Source organism: Ascaphus truei, chromosome 1, assembly GCF_040206685.1.
Source record: "Ascaphus truei isolate aAscTru1 chromosome 1, aAscTru1.hap1, whole genome shotgun sequence".
In the NCBI taxonomy this organism is placed as follows: Eukaryota; Metazoa; Chordata; class Amphibia; order Anura; family Ascaphidae; genus Ascaphus; species Ascaphus truei.
In genome coordinates, this window is record NC_134483.1 from 203,037,514 (window position 1) to 203,059,862 (window position 22,349).

Genomic DNA, 22,349 nt, shown 5'->3' on the forward strand with positions numbered 1-22,349 from the left:
AGACGGGAGGTGGAGGGGGAAGAGTGGACAGGAAGGGGGTGGGTTGGTTAAAATTTCCGGGTCTCTCCTCTCCACTCCCCCTGTATGTTTCTCCCGCTCCCCCCCTCTCTCTCCCCTCCTGCCCCCCCCATGTGACACAGACACACAGTGACACACACACACAGTGACACACACAGTGAGAGACACACACACAGTGAGAGACACACACACAGTGTCACACACACACACAGTGAGAGACACACACAGTGAGAGACACACACAGTGAGAGACACACACACAGTGAGAGACACACACACAGTGAGAGACACACACACAGTGTCACACACACACAGTGAGACACACACACAAAGTGACACACACACAGTGAGAGACACACACAGTGTCACACACACACACAGTGAGACACACACACAAAGTGACACACACACAGTGAGACACACACAGTGAGACACACACACACACACACACAGTGACACACACAGTGACACACACACACACACACGTCACCTCTCCTTCGGGGCGCCGCCATCTTAGGTGCCGCGTGTCCCCCCGCCGGGGAGGGAGGTGAGTGCGGGAGTGGAGCGGCTTCCGGGCGCGTCTTAGGTGCCGCGTGTGCCCCTGCCGGGGAGGGAGTGGAGCGGGAGGGAGGTGAGTGCGGGAGTGGAGCGGGAGGGAGTGGAGCGGCTTCCGGGCGCCTCTTAGGTGCCGCGTGTGCCAACCCCCGCCGGGGAGGGAGTGGAGCGGGAGGGAGGTGAGTGCGGGAGTGGAGCGGGAGGGAGTGGAGCGGCTTCCGGGCGCCTCTTAGGTGCCGCGTGTGCCAACCCCCGCTGGGGAGGGAGTGGAGCGGGAGGGAGGTGAGTGCGGAGTGGAGCGGGAGGGAGTGGAGCGGCTTCCGGGTGCCTCTTAGGTGCCGCGTGTGCCCCCGCCGGGGAGGGAGTGGAGCGGGAGGGAGGTGAGTGCGGGAGTGGAGCGGGAGGGAGTGGAGCGGCTTCCGGGAGCCTCTTAGGTGGGCGCGTGTCCCCCCGCCGGGGAAGGAGTGGAGCGGGAGGGAGGTGAGTGGAGCGGGAGGGAGGTGAGCGGAGGTGAGTGGAGCACCGGGGAGGGTGGGAGGTGAGTGTGATGGCGGGGGGGGGGGAGAGGACAGAGAGGCGTGTGTGTGTGTGTGTTTTTTTGGACCTTTGGCCCGTCACTCCGCCTCAGGCCAATGAGAGGTGTGGGGGGCGGGCCAAGGGGGTGGTGTGAGTGTGTGAGGCCAATGAGAGGTGTGCGGGGGCGGGCGGCCCAAGGGACCAATGAGATTGCCGCTAGGGACACCGGACATCCAGGCAGGCAGGCAGGCAGGCAGGCAGGCATACAGTGCTTTCACTAATATAGTATAAGATTAAGCAGTGTTTATGATAGTCAGTAAAACTTTACAACACGCATATTCTATAGTTGTTTGTGAGTGGAATACCTTAAGTTTTAAATGTTGACTTAAAAACTTTAAGTTGACTCAAATTTACTTCGTTGAGGTCATGAAGGCTGTCAGCTATTAACACATAGCACGTAGGATTTGTGTTCTTTCAGAAAATTGAAAGGTAAAAATGACTAAGCCTATCTTGTACAACAGATCATAAAAGGTTACTGCAGTGGTAACGTGGCATCAGATTCATGAAAGCCTGTAACTCTGAGTCTATTGCAAGGAATGCTTCTAGTTTCAAAAAAGCTATGCCTCTCCGAGTTTGAATGTGTGTTATTCAAAGTTGCATTCTCTTTTTCATACTTAAACGTAGAGGCAGCTAGTGTAGAATCAAGTGTCTCTGTGATAAAGAGAATTGGTCGTTGGGTGCTTCAGGTTATACATTAACTTTTGTTATCTTCTTTTCAGGTTCACAAAGGAAGTTCATATGGATTGTAGGCCATTCATTTGTCCACTGAGGCAGCTAGAAGAGCAGCACATTACCCCTTGGTTAATAATCTGGGCTTTCCAGTTGACCGGTATTTTATCCTCTGGTTGGGACACAGTGCCTTGAGGCGGAATAACATTTCACAGGAATAATATTCAACAGTAACAAGTGTAACATGGTATGTCCCATAATACCTCTCTTTCCCCCATAGTGTGTCTGTTATGTAAGCCCCCAGTAAATTCAGGGTAGTAACAAGTTAATCTTTGGGCCATTGACCCCCCTGTGCTCCTCTTTGATGGACAGGAGTGTGGTGATGACTCATGGCATGACTCATGCTGCCCATCAGGGATACTGTAGTGCCGACAATTATTCTAAAAATCAGGGGCAATCACCAAAAAGACCCGGGTACATTCTGGGTACATGCTGGGTACATGCTGCAACATTTCACACATTTCTGCAGACAGACTAATGGCCCATCGGATTAACAGCGGGGGTCCCTAGCAGTCCCATTCAAACTGAATGGGACTGCCAGGGACCCCTGTTGTGTTAATCCGATGGGCCATTAGCCTCTGCAGAAATGTGTGAAATGTTGCAGCATGTACCCAGCACGTACCCAGCAAGTACCTGGGTCTTGTTGGTGATAAGCCCAGATTTTCCAATGCAAGTGTTAGAATACTCGTCGGCGCATCTGTAGGTCAGTCCATGAGCCCACCCCTGTTTCCTGAGGAAGAGGAGTATGCTAAAGTTAGTTGAGAGAGTCTTGCTCTGGAGCTGGAAGAGAGAGCATGGGCTGTGAGTCTCTCCCATTGCGCGGATGAGCTGGCCACCCCAGGCTTATGCCTGGGGACCATCAAGACTGAATACCCCACTATTATCGGGGTATGCACCCTCCAGAAGTCCTGGGACTTCGGAGACCATCTATGCTGTAACAAGAGCTGCAGTAATGTCCAATAAACATATCTGTTCAATATACCTCTGCCTGGGTGTCAGTTCCTGTGCAGGAGGGGTGAGGAGTGTTGTGGTGGGAGCTGACGTCCTGCATCCCAGGAGCCCATCACAGCTGAGGGCGTTGAACCTCTGATCAAAAAAAGGGAGGTGAAGGGGTGGGGGGTAAGTGACAATTAATGTATCCTGCGGCCGCTTGCTCCCCCTTCCGGCCGCTCCCCCGCTGTCTTGGCCGGTCGTTCGTTCACCCCCCCCTCCCGTAACCTTCCGTCTGCTGGGGATGTTCAGCAGACGGAGGAACGTGCACGCGGCGTGCGCTCCCCCCGCGGATCTGAGGCGGGAGGCAGCGTGTTTGCAATTGGTGTGGTTCGGGTGAGGGGTGTGGGCTGCCCGCTCCCCCTCCCGGCCGTCCGCCCGCTTCCCCACTTGGTCCCGGCCGCTCGCTCCTACTCCTAAATTCGCCCGCGCGCTCTACCGGCCGTCCGCTCCGCCGCTTGATCCTGGCCGGTTGAGGCGGGAGGCGCAGGGGTGTGAGGCGGCAGCCCTGCGGCAGAGGTGTGAGCTGGGAGGCAAGGCCTGTCAATGATGAAGCTGCCAATCACTGAAGATGAACGCTGATTTAAAAAAAAAAAAAAGAGAGAAACATGAAAAAAAATGTTAGAATAAATTAAAGTGGTAAGTAACAGGATTATTTACGCATCTTAAAAGCTGCAAGATTCATCACCCCTCTTCCTACCCTCACTTACTCCTCTCTCTCGGACAAATGCAGGAACAGCACAGCAGACACTGCTACAGTACGTCTGTGTGATGTGCCTCTTTCAATGTGCAGGAAAGACACCTCCTCCTCACACAGATACACCTAGTCAAGTGTCTGCACACACCCAGTCCTCCTCCTTACCCACCTCCTCCTCTGTTCATTGCAAAGGAATGATGAATGTGACTATTGTGAGAGCAGGAGGAGAGCGGGCAGAGAAAGACGCCTCTAATTTCCATGAAGACGCCTCTAATTTCCATGATGGGACTGTATAGTGTGTGTGTGTGTGTGTGTGTGTGTGTGTGTGTGTGTGTGTGTGTGTGTGTGTGTGTGTGTGTGTGTGTGTGTGTGTGTGTGTGTGTGTGTGTGTGTGTGTGTGTGTGTGTCCAAGAACATCTGGCTGTCCCGCTCTGTGCATCACACCAGGGAAAAAAACAGCATAGTCTGCAGTATTACCATATAAATAATTCATCTGATTTAGCAGTGCATACAGGGATTGATAGAAAAAATAGGCTAAAGCGCTCCAATGCCAGGTATAATAGAATAAAGCAAGCCAAACCACTAATCCAAGGTATAAAAAATGAGTAATGATATTAGTACTTAATATCCAATAGTATGGGTACTATCCTCCTGAAGACAGGTGGTAGATGGTACATGCCCACCCACCATCAGTCTCATTGGCAGGTTCCCCTGAACATAAACAATACTCACAAATCCTAGGAGTGGTAGGCAGGCTGTGCAGCTTCCAATATGTAGTTAACAGGAGTAAATGGAGGGCAAAGCGCACAAGCGGGCTCTCCTTGAAAAAGAACACTGTGACGTTCGAAACGCGTTGGATGGGTCTCTTGTCACATTAAAGTGCCCTTTTAATTTATTTTTGATTCTGGGTCCTTCCTGCTCCGTTTTTGCTTGTGCGCTTTGCCCTCCATACAGGGATTGACGCATATATGTGTTGTGTGTGTGAATAAAACAGTACTCCTAGAAACAGTGTGTAATTGAATATTAAGGCATCTGAAATTAAAACAACTGGTTTGAAACCCAGTGTCATCTCCTTGTGACCTTGAGAAGTTGCTCTGTGCCCGTTACCAGCATGAGTTGTTCAGGGGAAGCATTACCTTTCCTGTGGTTTTCTACAATGTAAAATGAGAGAGTTACCTAGCAGCACTATATAAAAATACAGCTTCAGAGAAACTACACAGGTACAGTATAGTGTGTGTTCATGCATACTGATCCAAAAGCATTTTGCCACCAGCATAATCTATCATAACCATCATTATCTATTCTCCTAGCAATCCCTAGGAACCACGCAACCTACACACCATATAAATCACATCATCAACAGCCAACACCAAAATATTGCCTCAATCTAACTTCTCCTGAACTGCTCTTCTAAACACAACCCATGTCATCTAAGTTCTTCGCAATGAATGAGCTGCGGATCAGAAACAATGGGATAAATAGCACCCCCAGCTGAAGCATGCGAGAGGAACACAAGAAGTGCTGCTGCTAGCCACAGCCTCCCAGCCCGGCACATGCAATGTGTACAGCCCGCCGCGCATCTCCTGCAGCCCAGCACTGGAGAGCAGCACTGACGGGGACCCGGAGCTGGGACACGGGGGACCCGGACACAAAGGGAGAGATAAGGGGTTTGCCCTATACAAAGCATCTCTCACCTCCTCCTCGGCGGCGGCGGCGGAGATGTCCGCAGAGCTCTCTCTCACGCAGCCGGGGAAGATGCCCAGCTCGCCTATTAAAGTATGTGAGAGAGAGTGAGGCGGCGGCTGCTGGATATCTCCGCGGCTGCATGTGCACCCCGCCCGCCTCCCTCCACCCTCTTCCCCGGCAGCAGCTCTCACCTCCTCCTCCTCCTCCCTGCGTGTCCTGCTCCGGTCTCTGCAGCACACGGCGCCAGCCTCGCGCTACTCCGGGGCCGGGTTCCCATCCTGTCCACTCGGGAGACAGACCCCGGGTTCCGACGAAACCTCCTTGTGACGTCACGCCGCGTACGTCTCTGCAGGTCCGCCACAGCGTCAGCGGTTGCTAGGCAACGGCCCGAATAGCTGAAGAATGGGGGAGTCAGTTTAACCAGAGCAGGGACGGCAGGGCCGGGAAGCCGCGCACACTCGCTGTATAGACACCCGCTGTATAGACACCCGCTGTATAGACACCCGCTGTATAGACACCAGTGTCAGTATGGGGTCAGGAGCCAGCATGGGGTCAGGAGCCAACTCCACTGTCAGATTAGTGTCAACCAACACAGACTTGCGGGGCGTGGACTCCATTGGGAGAGAAGTCAGAGGAAACGCCCTCAGGTAGGTTATTACTCACAGACAGGACCCGCACGGCACCATCACAGTCACCCACCCAGCCACTCAGTCACTCACCCACCCACCCACTCAGTCACTCAGTCACTCACCCACCCACTCAGTCACTCACTCACCCACTCAGTCACTCACCCACCCACTCAGTCACTCAACTCAGTCACTCAACCCAGTCACCCACCCACCCACTCAGTCACCCACCCACCCACCCACTCAGTCACCCACCCACCCACTCAGTCACCCACCCACCCACCCACTCAGTCACCCAAACTCAGTCACCCACCCACCCACTCAGTCACCCACCCACTCAATCACCCACCCACTCAGTCACTCACCCACCCAGTCACTCACCCACCCACTCAGTCACTCACCCACCCACTCAGTCACTCAACTCAGTCACTCACCCACCCACTCAGTCACCCACCCACCCACTCAGTCACTCTACCCACTCAGTCACCCACCCAGTCACTCTACCCACTCAGTCACCCACCCAGTCACTCTACCCACTCAGTCACCCACCCACCCACTCAGTCACTCAACCACCCACCCACCCACTCAGTCACTCACCCACCCACCCACCCACTCAGTCACTCACCCACCCACTCACTCACCCACCCACCCACTCAGTCACTCACCCACCCACCCACTCAGTCACCCACCCACTCAGTCACCCACCCACTCAGTCACTCACCCACCCACCCACTCAGTCACTCACCCACCCACTCAGTCACTAAACTCAGCCACCCACTCAGTCACTCACCCACCCACCCACTCAGTCACTCACTCACCCACCCACCCACTCAGTCACTCACCCACCCACCCACCCACTCAGTCACTCACCCACCCACCCACTCAGTCACTCACCCACCCACCCACCCACCCACTCAGTCACTCACCCACCCACCCACCCACCCACTCAGTCACTCACTCACCCACCCACCCACCCACTCAGTCACTCACTCACCCACCCACCCACCCACTCAGTCACTCACCCACCCACTCAGTCACTCAACTCAGTCACCCACCCACCCACCCACCCACTCAGTCACTCACCCACCCACCCACTCAGTCACTCACCCACCCACCCACCCACTCAGTCACTCACCCACTCAGTCACTCACCCACCCACCCACCCACCCACTCAGTCACTCACCCACCCACCCACTCAGTCACTCACCCACTCACTCACCCACCCACCCACTCAGTCACTCACCCACCCAGTCACTCACCCACCCACTCACCCACCCACCCACTCAGTCACCCACCCACCCACCCACTCAGTCACCCACCCACCCACTCAGTCACTCTACCCACTCAGTCACCCACCCACCCACTCAGTCACTCAACCACCCACCCACCCACTCAGTCAGTCACTCACCCACCCACTCAGTCACTCACCCACCCACTCACCCACCCACTCAGTCACTCACCCACCCACTCAGTCACTCACCCACCCACCCACCCACTCAGTCACTCACCCAACTCAGTCACTCACCCAACTCAGTCACTCACTCACCCACCCACTCAGTCACTCACCCACTCACCCAACTCAGTCACTCACCCACTCAGTCACTCACCCACCCACTCAGTCACTCACCCACCCACTCAGTCACTCACCCACCCACTCAGTCACTCACCCACCCACTCAGTCACTCACCCACCCACCCACTTAGTTACTCACCCACCCACCCACTCACTCAACTCAGTCACTCACCCACCCACCCACTCAGTCACTCAACTCAGTCACTCACCCACTCAGTCACTCACCCACCCACCCACTCAGTCACTCATACCCACTCAGTCACTCACCCACCCACCCACTCAGTCACTCACCCACCCAAACTCAGTCACCCACCCACTCAGTCAACTCAGTCACCCACCCACTCAGTCACTCATACTCAGTCACTCACCCACCCACCCACCCACCCACCCAGTCACTCACCCACTCAGTCACTCACCCACTCACCCACTCAGTCACTCACCCACTCAGTCACTCACCCACTCAGTCACTCACCCACCCACTCACCCACCCACTCAGTCACTCACCCACCCACCCACTCAGTCACTCACCCACCCACCCACTCAGTCACTCACCCACCCACTCACCCACCCACTCACCCACCCACTCAGTCACTCACCCACCCACCCACTCAGTCACTCACCCACCCACCCACTCAGTCACTCACCCACCCACTCAGTCACTCACCCACCCACCCACCCACTCAGTCAGTCACTCACCCACTCAGTCACTCACCCACTCACCCACTCAGTCACTCACCCACTCAGTCACTCACCCACTCAGTCACTCACCCACCCACTCACCCACCCACTCAGTCACTCACCCACCCACCCACTCAGTCACTCACCCACCCACCCACTCAGTCACTCACCCACCCACTCACCCACCCACTCAGTCACTCACCCACCCACCCACTCAGTCAGTCACCCACCCACTCAGTCAGTCACCCACCCACTCAGTCAGTCACCCACTCAGTCAGTCACTCACCCACTCAGTCACTCACCCACTGTCAAGTCACTGTCACCCACTCAGTAATCTGTCTTTTGTGGAAAATATAAAAATAAACATGTTGCATTGTAATCTTTTTTTTTCTGTATGACAATAAGAAAACAGTTACGTTAAAGTTGTGCGCTAAAAAGGGGGAATCACAACCCTCCCGCCCACCCAGGGAGCCGCCGGCTATCTGTCAAGGGGGGGATCCCGGCCGCCCCCCTCTGTTACATGCCGCTGCCGAGCTATGAAGGCGGGGGAGGGGGGGAATTGGGGATGTGAAGGGGGGGGGAAATCACAGCTGTGGATGGGGGGGGGGGGGGGGAAATGGAGCTATAAAAGGGGGGGGGGAAATCGGACATGTGAACATGGGGGGGACGCAGCTGTGAAGGGGGCGGAGCGGAAAGCGAGGGGGGAGCGGGAAAATTAAATCCCGGGCAACGCCGGGTATATCAGCTAGTATGCTTATAAAACATACTCGATGCCCCTTTATAAGCTCTATTTATTATGTAAGGAGCACTTTGGTACTTTTTTGTTATACGTTTTTGAGACCATTAACAGCTGCATTCATTTTCATTCATGTTAGACAAATACACTCTGCATTCATTTTTAATAGTGTTAATCTTTCGATACTGTGAAAATAATGCACAATATGCATCTTGTTACACTTGATATCCGCCTCTGTAATTGTTTTGCATGATATGGCTGTGCGTCTGGGTACAATTGTATATGAATACTGGAGGAGACGATAATACAATCGGAGCAGATATGAGATCTTGGCAGCGAAAGGGTTAGGGCGCATCAAAATACAGGGAGGGCATCATTTATTGAAGTCTTCCGTTGCAAAGCTGAGAAAACAACTGGTTGTAAAAGTGAACGCAGCAATATAACAGGTTAAGAAAACCACAACTATTCGCTTTGTGTGAAATCAGGAGATACCTGCCTGGCTTCCACAGCCAGCTCCAGATCACTCGTGAGCTCAGGTGGAAGTAATTTGCAGTCCTCAAGAGCCATAGATTTTCTGGGAATAAATTACGATGTGGGACCAGGTTAGTAATAATAAATCCAGCAATAAATGCAACAGTACAATGTTTAACCTTTCATTGTCAATGGTATATTGTAAAGCAGGCCTGCACAACATACGGCCCGCGGCCCGCCTGGCCGCTCTGTGCGGCCCGCGATGACTGAGGGCGGGCGCCAGTTAATTAATTTTTTTTTAAAAATGGCGATTCTTCGCTGTCCCGGCGCGCATGCGCAGGGCCTGCTCCCCCTTGCTTCCTCCCCCCCCCCTGTTCCTTCCCCCCCCTCTCCCTCTCCCCCAACCCCCGCTCCCAACGTGGGACGGAGGGGGAAGTAGCAGCCAGCTCCTCCTGCGGCCTGCTTCCCGCGTCCCCCCGAGCTCACCTCCCATGGCCCCCTCCCACGAGCTCACCTCCCGTCCCGGGCAGCTGCCGCAGGGATATCGGGGGCAGGAGGGGAAAGCGTCCGGCGGCAAGCTGCACCCACCCGGGCAAGGTAAGTCACTGTCACCCACCCAGTCACTGTCACCCACCCAGTCACTGGCACCCTGTCACCCAGTCACTGGCACCCAGTCTCTGTCACCCAGTCAGTCGCCGTCACCCAGTCAGTCGCCGTCTCCCACCCAGTCACTGTCATTCACTCACCCACCCAGGCAGGCAGTCACATGTCTTTTGTTGAAAATATAAAAAATAAACAGGTTGCATTGTAATGTTTTTTTCTGTATCACAATAAGAAAACGGTTAAGTAAAAGTTGCGCGCTAAAAGATATTTTTTCGTGGTAGGTGCGCTATGGGTTTGGGGGGGGGGGTGCGCTATGGGTTTGGGGGAGGGGGGCCCTGCTCCTTTCATTTGTCCCGGTCCCATGATTTCTGTTGGCGGCCCTGTGGGTGATGTGAGGTGCAGGGGGGGAGAGGGTAATGGGTGATGTGAGGTGCAGGGGGGGGGGGGTGATGGAGGTTCATGGGGGGTGATTTGAGGTACAAGGGTGGGTGATTTGAGGTGCATGCGGGTTGATTTGAGGTGCAAGGGGGGAGAGCGATGTGAGGTGCAAGGGGGGAGAGCGATGTGAGGTGCAAGGGGGGAGAGCGATGTGAGGTGCAAGGTGGGAGATCGATGTGAGGTGCAAGGGGGGAGAGCGATGTGAGGTGCAAGGGGGGAGAGGGATGTGAGGTGCAGGGGGAGTGTGATGTGTGTGCTGTGCAGGGGGGTATTGTGTGTTTGATGTAGAGGGGGAGTATTATGTGTGTGGGTGAGGGGGAGAGATGGGGGTATGAGAGATAGATGGGGAGTATCGCAAAGGTTGATAGTGAGGGGTTCTGGGGGAGATATGGGGAGGATGATGATGGGTGCTGGGGGAGATATGAGGATGATGATGACGTTGAGGTGCTGGAGAAGAGATGATGATGGTGATGAGGATGATGATGATGATTTTACCCGTGCGGCCCAATTTTTTTTTCCTTGGAGCAGTTTGGCCCTTCTCACTTTACAAGTTGTGCAGGCCTGTTGTAAAGTGTTAAACATTGAACATTTACAGTTCTGTTCACAATAAACATTTGTGCTATTTGTCTCCATTAAATGCTGATTGCCACAGATTTGATTAAGCATTGCAAAATGCTTTTTTTTTTTTATCATCAAGCTGAATCTAAGAGAATCAATTTTAAGGTTGCGGTTCATCATTTTATGATGGTCCTTTGCATGAACTTGTTTCTGTAGGTGATTCCGAGAGGAGGCATATGAATTGATAGAAGGGAGGGATCAAATGTAAAATAAATAGTTATTAACTTGTGACCGGCACAGGATTACAAATAAAGAATCCCGCACAGCTTTAAAAAAATCAGAGAACCCATGTATACCTGCATATTAGGCTGCGTCCAGAGAAGGACAGTCAGCGCTGAGCCGTGCGGACGCTCCGCGACGAGCCCCGTCATCCTCAATGAGGATGTCTTGAGAGGGGGCTCCCGCGAGCGTCCGTAGGCGTGCTGAGGCGCTGGGATTTTCAGCCGACAGCAGAACCTGTTTGTGAGCGCGCTGTTGGCTGGAAACCTCCAATCAGAGCGAAGCAGCGTCAACGTCACGGTGCCGTGATGTTAACGTCGGCGCTTCGCAGTCTATTGGCCCAGTGACGTCAGTGTCCCTCCTCCCCATCGTGCACGCTGGCTCGTCTGCTAGTTCATGCAATCGCTCCTGATTGCGCAGACGAGCCTGAGCGTCAGCGCGGAGGAGCGCGGCTCCCCCTTCTATGGACGCAGCCTTATGCATGTGTATATGTCTGCCACAGGTACATCAAACCTGTATCATTGACTCCATTATCCCATACAGTGATTAAGCTGCAGGCGAGGATTCTGGGTAGTAACATGTAAATGAGCGTTCTGGATGTATCACTTGTGCCTCCCTATATATTGTTACTGGGACTCCTTGAGGTTTGAGCGTCATGTTGAAGACACGGAGATATACTCGTGGGTTCTCTACCATTCTAATGTCATGTGTATAGCGCATGGTTTGTGTCACTTATTCCCATACCGTGACCCAGTTGTGTTTGGTGCACAACATCATAGAGCAGATATTGGAAGCTTAAAGCCTGACCCCTGGGTGCACCTGTCCCGCATTGCAGAGTCGCTGTTTCTCTTGGTCCTTTTCGGGGTTAATAAAAGTCTCCATTTGGTGTTTAAACAAATGACATTGACATTTCTGTACGTTTTGTTGTTGCAGCCTCGTATCCAGCAGACAGGCCTGGAAGTCGCCAGGAGCCAGTACACACTTGGTAAGATTATCCAGCAGCTATTTCACTGTATATCTTGTCTCGGTACTTGACATCTTGTTAGATGAGCCATGTGAGGGCGACACAATGTGAGGGCGACACAGGGTGAGGGCGACACAGGGTGAGGGCGACACAGGGAGAGGGAGAGGGCGACACAGGGCGAGGGCGACACAGGGCGAGGGCGACACAGGGCGAGGGCGACACAGGGCGAGGGTGACACAGGGAGAGGGAGAGGGTGACACAGGGAGAGGGAGAGGGTGACACCGGGAGAGGGTGACACTCAGACACACTCTCTCACTCACAGACACACACACTCAGACACACACACACACACACACTCAGACACACACACACACACACACTCAGACACACTCACTCACAGACACTCACTCACAGACACATACATGTCCTTTATTCTGCAAGATTAATTTCAAATGGCTGAACGGCCCGGTCTATTTTATTTGAGTATCACTCCCAATAAAGTGTTAATTCACTCATTCCACTGCTCACCTTCATGACACTTATTGCTCACTATGTGTGATCTATACCTGTGATCATTACAGTGATAGAGTGCTCTCCGTTTGGGGTCCTTTTTCTTTGTGTTTCATTTATATTCATTATCAGTGCTGAACCTTTGGGATAAGATCATTTTTGGAATGTATGCTAATGATGAAAGTACTGTGCTCCAGCTTTGCCTTCCTTGCATCAGAAAACAATACAGAAAGTGTCTGGGGAGAAATTGGAAGAACTGGCAGGAGGGGGTGAGACACATACACATACAACACATACAGTATATAATATGTATTATTACTTGCATCTCTTGCTATCACTTTAAATTCTTTATTAAACATAGGGATACATTTACTAAGACTGCTGCTTCAAGACATCAAGTGTGATATTTACTAAGAGGTATTAAGCCTTGCTGCTTTAGAAGTCGCCTTACTGCTTTAGAAGTCACTTTACAGCTCCACAAGACTCCTTACACCTCCACAAGACTCCTTACACCTCCACAAGACTCCTTACACCTCCACAAGACTCCTTACACCTCCACAAGACACCTTACACCTCCACAAGACACCTTACACCTCCGCAAGACACCTTACACCTCCACAAGGCACCTTACACCTCCACAAGACACCTTACACTTCCACAAGACACCTCATAGTCCATTCAAAGGAAGAGGCTGCATGGTGTGTTTGCACTGCCCAGTAAATATGGTCCACACTGCATATTTGTAAATTATTATTTGTATTTATATAAAAGTCACATACATTGTCAACAGGAACTAAAATCCATTAAAAATTTTTTTTAATGTTCTCTTTGCGCTTTGAGGCTTTTAACCCTTTAAAGTAAGTGCAGTCCTAGACTGAATGAGTATTTAGCCATGTATGTTTTTAGGTGGATGGCACCTTCTGTCTACAATGTTCCCATTAAATGTTGATGAACAAGTTTCTAACACTCTAGGCAGGCATTTAAAATGTAAATCCCTGCCCTCTTTACAGTCAGTCATGTTCCCTATGTATTTCACTGTAAAATAGCATGAACACTAAGGCTGCGGTCCCAGTCACTGCCACAGCGCACAGCTCGGCGTGCGCTGTGCGTGTAAGCACCGTCCCTCAATGGGGAAGGGCCCAGTAGTCACCTTCCCGCTGAAGGTGCAGCCGCGCCGTGCTGCAAGATTTTAAACTTGCGACGGAGGCGTTGCCACGCCCCCACCGGTGGTTCACCCAATGAGGGCGAACGAGCCGCGTGACGTAATGGCCACGCCCCTGCAAATTCCTGACCACGCCCCCTCCCGTCGCAAGCTCCCTCAGACCGCAGATCGCGGTTAGCGCTGTGCACGCGCCGCCCCCCCCCCCCCCCGCCGGGCGCGCGTGTCACAGACATTACTGGGTCCGCAGCCTCAAGGAACAGTTGCTGTTTTTTGTTCAGTAATACGTCTTTGTTTTTAAAATCATTTTAAAGGGAAACTGTTGTTGAGAGAGACACAACATTTGATGGAATGAATTATTTTCATATGTTCTGCCCATTATTTTATATGTTGCCTTTTCACACTTTCACAGGTGAAAAGTTTGGAAAAGACACAGGACGATCATTATGTGGGAGTGAAGGACGTAGAAAAGAATTTGAAAGAAGCTGAAGAAAAAGCCAAAGAGCAAGAAAATCAGGTATTATTCTGAATGCTGCTGCAGTGTTCATGTTATTCCTGTGGTCACAGTGTGGTGTAGTGTAATAGGCAGAAGCGGACACAGCAGTCCGCACTGATTGTCGTATTTTTTAACATTTAAAAAAAAATTACTTTAAGAGATATTTTCTTACCCCTTTCAATGCTGTTTTTATTGATGCTCTGTTCAGGAGATATAGATGCTTGCACTCAATAAGGTGGCACTCACACACACAAATGGTGCCATTTGTGTGTGTGAGTGCCACCTTTATTGAGCGCATGCTGAAAGGCTGGGGATACAAGTCACAAGTACCAGCCTGTACCAATGTGAGCCGGGAAACATTGTGGAGGAGTTTCTGTTGCCAGAGGAGCCGAATTGGAGGCAACACGGCTCATACATTCCACATCTGGTTGCGGTCAGCGTGGAGTGCCGGATAGCACAGCAGTAGCTGCGTGGATTCCTTTGCTTGAGATTGTCTCAAAAACTGCCTGATCGCACATAAATAGTATAAAATTGTACAATGCAATGTTGAGAGATACCAATAAGCACAAAGCACAATATTACTCTGACAATCTCCACCAAAATGCATCAAACCCAGCTAACTTCTGGAAGGTTATCAACAATATATTCCAGGCTCCTAACCATCAACAACCAAGTAATATCACTAAGGGGGATATTACTCTGACAAACCCCACTGACATTGCAAATGCATTCAATGATTACTTTGTGGGGTGTGCCACTAACCTATTAGCGAAACGCAGCACAAACCCCAAACATGAATCTCATCCTGGGAGTATCCCTACAGTCCCACCCCCTCCCAACACTGCCCACAATTTTCAATTTGGCCCAGTATCTGAAGAGGAGATTACACAAGCGCTCCTCAAACTAAAACTAAGCAGCCAATGTGGACCCGACTTACTACAATCTAGGTTCCTACGACTTGGTGCCCCAGCCATTGCCAAACCAATTGCGTCCATAGTCAACGCTATCCTGTCTGCAGGCCATATCCCTAAGACCTGGAAAACTGCCAGAGTTGTCCCAGTCTTCAAAAGTGGGGACAAAAACACTGTCTCAAACTACAGGCCAATCTCACTTCTCCCAATTCTATCCAAAGTTATGGAAAAATGTGTCCACTCCCAATTAAGCGATTTCTACACCAAGACAAATTTCCCTAGCCAATTCCAGTCTGGGTTTCGTCCCAAACACTCCACCGTAACTACCCTGCTAAAAGTTTGCAATGAAATCCAGTGTGGAATGGAACGGGGACAACTCACTGGTGCAGTATTCCTCGATTTTGCAAAGGCTTTTGACACAGTTGATCATGCTATCCTGCTTAACAAACTCCAGAGCTCTGGAATAGGGAAACATGCTTTAAACTGGTTTCAGTCCTACCTATCAGGAAGATTCCAACATGTGTCCATCTCAGGCTCTAACTCCAATCCCCTGGATATCACCTGTGGTGTACCGCAAGGCTCTGTTCTGGGGCCCCTACTCTTCTCAGTGTTCATTAATGATCTTCCCACAGCTTGTAAGGAAGCCTCAATACACATGTATGCAGATGACACAATCCTGTATGCACACAGCCAGGGAGCTTAATGACAACCGGGTAATTACAGACCTGTAGCCTGACTTCAATAGTGGGGGAGCTACTTGAAGTTTTAGTATGGGATAATATTCAGGAATACCTAATGAATAACAAAATTATTAGTAATAGTCAGCATGGATTTATGAAAGATAGGACATGCCAAACTAACCTTATTAGTTTCTTTGATGGAGATAACAAGGAATTTAGATCAGGTTAATACAGTTAATGTGGTCTACTTAGATTTTACAAAAGCTTTCGATCCTGTACCATACAAGAGGTTAATGTACAAAATAAAGCAAATTAGTCTGGGTAAAGATATTTGCACCTGGATTGAAAACTGGTGATAGATAGAAAACTAGTTGAAGGATAAAATACTGAGAGTTGTCGTAATTGGAATCTTTTCCGTTTGGGCTAAAGTTGTGAGTGGACTACCTCAAGGATCGGTACGGTGACGCCTGCTTTTTACCTTGTTTATTAATTACCTTGAGATTGGCATAGAGAGCAAAGTCTCCATATTTGCCGATGACACTAAATTGTGTAAGGTATTAAAATCAGAGCATGAACTAATTTCTCTCCAGAAGGACATGGATAGACTGGAAACGCGGGCAGGTAAATGGCAGATGAGGTTTAATACAAATGTAAGGTTATGCATTTGGGAAACAAGAATAAACAGGTGACTTAGAAATTAAATGGGAAAAAATTATGTCAATCCTTGAGGGAGAAGGATTTAGGAGTGTTTGTAAACAGCAAACTTGGCAATAGTGCCCAATATGCAAAGGCAAATAAGATTTTATCTTGCATTAAACAGGGTATGGATGGAAGGGAAGGAAGCATAATTATGCCCCTCGATAAAGCATTAGTAAGACCACACCTTGAATATGGAGTACAGTTTTGGGCACCACTCCATAAAAAAGACTATATTACTAGAAAAAGTGCAGAGAAGAGCCATCAAATTAATATAGGGAATGGATAATCTGATTTATGAGGAGAAGCTATTTAAATTAGGTTTGTTTGCATTAAAGAGATGTCTAAGAGGAGAAATGAAAACTATATACAAATATATTCAGGGTCAATAAAAGGAGTTTTCAAAAGAACTAGTCATCTCGTGGAATGTACAAACATGAGATCACGCCTAAGGCCTTGGCCAGGCTCCCTGCTGGCGTGCTGAGGCGCAGGGAAAGCGGGTGCTTTCCCTGGCCTTGCGGTTGCTTACCGCACGCGCTGTCAGCGGGCTGTCAGGGGGCGGGCTGGGGGCGGCCCCTGGCCAGTGACGTCACGGAGCTGGTTCGCCCTCATTGGGCGAACCGCTCACGTGACCGGCCTGTCACGCCGGCAAGCGGGGGAATTGTAAAGACCTACGCTTCCGCGCGCTTTCGGAAGCGTAGGCGAGCCCCTACTAAAGCCGCTCTAATTGCGGCTGTAGGGGCTCAGTGCTGAGCGGGAGCGTGCGTTAGCGCGCTTCCGCAAGCAAGCACTAAACATGGCCGAGGCCTTATGGTTGGAGGAAAGGAAATTTCACCAGCAACAAAGGAAAGGGTTCTTTACAGTAAGAGCAGTTAAAATATGGAATTCATTACTCATGGAGACACTGATGGCAGATACAATAGGTACACAGGGATATACCAAATCCGTTAACATGGGAAGGATGTTGATCCTGGGAGAGATCTGATTGCTATTAATGGAATCAGGAAGGAATTTATTTTTTACCCTTATGAGTCATCATCGGTTAATGTTTCATTTGGTTTTTTTTGTTTTCCTTTCTCTGGATCAAAATATTGTAAATACAAATGTCGGATAAATTATATATATATATATATATATATATATATATATATATATATATATATATATATATATATATATATATATATATCCTCCTCATTGTTCGTTTTATTACATTTACATTTACAATGTACATATTATAGTTAACATGGAACATCCACAATAAAATAAAAATATTGTGCATTACAAGATAACAAATACATACATAGATAATTATGGCATTATACATTTTCCATACATTGTACAACACTGAATTGGCTAATTTTCAGTCCAATTTAATTTACCTACCACCGAATCCCCGGTGCCAACCAATATCCAACATTTAAAAAACCCAGCTGAATGTCTTGAGTTTCTTCTCAACCTGGCCCTATCTTGTACAACATGCTGAGCTATTTAATCATACTTTTACCTGTGTCCCTCTGGGATTTGTCTCGAGGCTCCAAAATGTGTGTTCAAATGCGTGTTTGATCAAATCTAAGTCTTGTTTTGACATTGTGTCATAAACTTTTCCCTTTGTTTAAGAATTTCTCAGTTTTCAGCTCTTTGTTTGTCTCTGCCTCCATTTTGTCAAACATCATTAATCTTGTCAGGTTATCTTTTGGCTGGGGCCATGATGCCTTCGCCCATGCGGAGGCTGGTCAGTGAGCTGGCGCTTTCCCTGGCCATGGGGGGCGTGCCTAGGGGCGTCACTGACCTGGTTCGCCCTCATTGGGCGAATCGCTCACGTGACCGGCCTGTCAAGCCAAGAAATCAGTTTGAACTGATTTCTTGCACAACGCGCGTCCCCTCCCGCGCACACGGTGCTGCCCGCAGACCAAACCCGTCCCTTATACTGAGGTGGGGACATATATGTGCACGCACCCGCAGCAGAAGGAGCATGATCTATGAGGGGGTAGTCCCTCGGATTGAGTTTTGCTGAAGACATCCAGAAAATCTGCGTATGGGGCGGGTAAATCTCACTTAGGGTTGGATGTATTAGCCAGCAGTTGAGGCGGAAGTACAGCTGGTGGGGAAGACTCCTCTGACCTTGACCTCCAGACAATGGGATCTTGGGATGTCCAATTGATGTGCGGGTTGTGCTTCTGCAACCAAGGTAAGCCAAGGTTGACGGGTGTTCCAGGAGAATGGATTACATCAAAGGCTAGGGTCTCCTTGTGGGAATGAGAAGAAAGGGTGAGGGGGCAAGTCTCCAAGGAGATGTATGCCGGGGTGAGCGGACGGCCGTCGATCTCGACCAAGGCAACCAAGGCAACCAAGGCAACGGGAGACTTCTTTCTAATGAGTGGAATCTGGTTTTGTTCAGAGAAGGTCTGGTCCACGAAATTTCCTCCCACGCCGAAATCGATAATCGCGGACCAGATGCTCGGAAGATCCGCAGTAGTAACATAGCCCACCGGCTTGGCGGAATTGTCGTATCGGTGCCCGAGGACGCTGGACTCCGAGTTGCATCGGCTCTAGAGCAGGCAGCAGGGAGACGGCAGGTCCTGTGGTTGAAGAGAACCTGGGAAAAGGGGCACGGAAAGGCATAAACCAGGGGTGTTGGTGCTCAGCGCGGCGTACCTGAAGACGTTGATTCACTCGAATGGCCTGGGAGATGAGTTCCTCCAGAAGTCCTGGCCTGGGTTGTGAGGCGAGTTCGTCCTTCACAGAATCCGTTAAGCGTCGCCAGAAGACTGAGACTAAGGCTTCTTGGTCCCATCGTGTCTCGGCTGCTATGGTCCTGAACTCTAAGGTGTCACGTCCCTGTGAAAGCTGAAGCAAAGAGTCAGAGGCAGTTTTTTGGCATGCGGGGGTAGCGAAGACCTGTCGAAAGTCTCGTCTAAAGGCAACGTAACCTCGGGTGATTTCGGGACGTAGTTCCCAAATCGGGGAGGCCCATGCCAGCGCATTTCCCGTTAGTAGGCTGTAAACGTATGCCACTTTCTTACGACCAGTGGAATACTGCTGCGGGGCCATCTCAAACTGGATCTCGCATTGATTGACAAAACCATAACAGGCGTGCGGATCCACCGCGTACGGCTTAGGTGCCGGAATCTTCGTGCCTGGGGTTGCGGCGGACACCGGTTCTACCTGAGCCGGCGGTGCGGCCACAGGTGGTGCCTGAAATGACAGGTCCTGTACCTGTTGAGTGAGGAGAGCCATCTGATCCGTTAAGGCCTGGATTTGTTGATACATGGCCGTCATCATAGAGGCCAGATCAGTCTGGTCTGCATCTTGTGGACTCGACATAATGTTACGCCGGTGCTGCCCGCAGACCAGACCCGTCCCTTATACTGAGGTGGGGACGTATAAGTGCACGCACCCGCAGCAGAAGGAGCGTGTCAAGTGGGAGCCGGGGTCCAGAGCCAGAGAGTGAAGTCCACCAAGCCGGGTTGTAACCTGAATAAACAATGACAAGAGAGACAAAATAGACATCCGCAAGTAGAGACTATGTCGAGCGATGTGGGAATGGTAAGACATGCTTTATATAGTGCGGCTGGCGAATAGGAAGAGGGGGCAGACCTGGAGGAGTACATGGAGCCGTCCTGGATAGGCTGCTTTGAGGAGAATGCAGGTGAGCAGCTTTGGGGTATGATTGCAGCCTGTGTGTAAGCTGGGGGTGTGGCTTTACTGCAGGAGCAGTGAATAAATTAACTTGGTCCAGCGCGCGCTCCGTAACGAGGGGGAGCGTGCCCAGGAGTGGTAGCAGCCGCCACAAGAGTCCCAGCCGCCCGCGGAACAGCGACGAGGGGGACGAGGGGGGTGTCCCCCAACCACGGGGACCGGACGGGACCGGCGAGGGAGACGTCCCGCAGCAGCGGGAGCAATGAGAGGTTAGGGGAGGTCACGCTATGACCGTCGTGACCCCCGAATCCTCACTGCATTGTCTTTATTTCCTTATCTTTTTTTTTTTTTATATATCTCTGATCCAATTATATAGCTGAGATATAGAGTAATTAGGACTGTTAGATCTTTCAAAGAAATTGTCAAACTCGTTTTCCCCCAATATGTCCCTCTTATAATTCTCCAGGCTTTTGCAGTAGTGTATTAGCTGCATGTGTGAAAAAAGGTGTGCTTGGGCAAGACCCTTTTTTTGCCTCAGCTCCTGAAAGGTTAGAAATCTTCCACGATCCCCGTCTACCATTTGTCCTAAGTTTGATGGTACATATCTGGAAAGAAAACAAAAAGCACAGAGCGCACCAAGGGTGAAGAAATATATATTAACAGTGAATACAAATAACAAGTATCACCTTGCATATAGATCTCTCCAGTGAGATCTTTAGGTGGTACAGTCCATGCTGCCCGTCCGTGGGTCCGTGAGTAAAAGGGAGGAAACGCCGAGCTCGCGACAATCTATCCCACGCGCTGGGATCAAGTGATGTCTCCGTCTTGCTCTGCTGCGTCCGGGTATGCGCAGTACCGCGCGGTCCGTGTGCTGTTGTGTGCACGTCTCCCAAGTTCACAGTCTCTCAGGTCAACTAACAGTTAATCATGGGGCTGGTCTGCATGAAGTGTCCACAATGCTCTTACCACAACATGTTTCACAGACTAATCTGCTTGGTCAGACGGTAGTTGCAGCTTCCACAGCAGCTTTGATATACTATCTCTCACAGGTGTGTTGGATATTTCTTGCAGGTAATGCATGAGCGCAGATCAATAACCCCCCATATCTGGAAAGAAGCCTGATCTACACCTGGCAGGAATTTTAAGTTACATTGTATGGGTATACATTTTGAGAGAAAAAAATAATGAACCAGCACTCACCCTGCCTACTATAATTCAGCTAGAGGTGCTATGATCCTGCATCTATACCCCAAGATGCATAAAACTATACAAAAACCATACTGGATCAGCATTAAGCTTAATAATGGGGGTGGGGGCCTTGAAACGTTGCTGTATTGTGAACATATAATAGTGTGTGTCTGCTGGCATTTCCTTGTGTGTATAGAGCGGAAACAAAGCGCAAAGAACTCTCATTGTGTAGTATGTCAATAATTGTATTGTATATAAAAGGTAAGGGATGCACGTACAAAAACAATAAAGGTAAAAGCAGTGAGTTTAAAAACAGTGTATGTCCCGGATGGATCCACGATCTGCCGCTGCACGGTCCGAATCAACCCGATGGTAGAAGGATAGCTGGGGGCGTCTCGGAGGAGGCAAAACTTCCGTATTAGCCGTAGAGGCCCCTCTCTCCGCATTCAGTCCTCCACGGGGGCTGCTTGTGAGTTTTCTGAGGGAGATTCCTTTGCTGGTTAGCTCTCCGAGCAACGGAGCTCCTACACCGGGCAACTGAACCTCCTGGCTGTCAGCACGTCTCCAATGACGTGCCACGGGTGACGTCAGGTCCTCCACTGGAGCTGCTCGTAGCAACTCTACGGGAGAGTCCTCTGCTGGTTCTCTCTCTGTGCTACGAAGTTCCTGCACCGGACAGGGGAACCCTCAGCTTTTCGGCACGCCTCCAATGCAGGAACCCCGTATCACAGAGAGAACTCACGAGCAGCCCTCGTGGAGGACGAATGCGGAGAGGGATGCCTCTACAGCTGCTTCGGAAGTTTTGCCTCCAGCTATCCTTCCACCATCGGGTTGATTCGGACCGTGCAGCGGCAGATCGTGGATCCATCCTCGGTTTTAAACCCACTGCTTT

The 22,349-nt window shown here is 50.6% G+C and overlaps 1 protein-coding gene and 1 long non-coding RNA gene across 7 annotated transcripts in view; one reads left to right on the forward strand and one right to left on the reverse strand.

Moving 5' to 3' along the window:
* Window positions 1-2,534: 2,534 nt before the first annotated feature.
* Window positions 2,535-5,747, reverse strand: LOC142495210 (uncharacterized). Its single transcript, XR_012801695.1, has 4 exons — window positions 5,442-5,747; window positions 5,259-5,332; window positions 3,307-3,445; window positions 2,535-2,963 (listed from the first exon to the last, which is right to left on the reverse strand). It is a non-coding gene; the product is annotated as an uncharacterized LOC142495210 (long non-coding RNA).
* LOC142495188 (uncharacterized) overlaps window positions 5,609-22,349 on the forward strand; it is a 220,402-nt gene continuing 203,661 nt past the window's right edge. For 3 of the 6 annotated variants that reach the window (XM_075600335.1, XM_075600342.1, XM_075600377.1), the window contains exons 1-3: window positions 5,610-5,897; window positions 12,145-12,196; window positions 14,257-14,361. In XM_075600335.1, the coding sequence (XP_075456450.1) occupies window positions 5,779-5,897; window positions 12,145-12,196; window positions 14,257-14,361 (276 nt within the window). In that variant the 5' untranslated portion in view covers window positions 5,610-5,778. Of the gene's footprint in view, window positions 5,898-12,144; window positions 12,197-14,256; window positions 14,362-22,349 lie in introns of all 6 variants that reach the window. The other 3 variants (XM_075600351.1, XM_075600360.1, XM_075600368.1) reach the window with 2 other exon arrangements.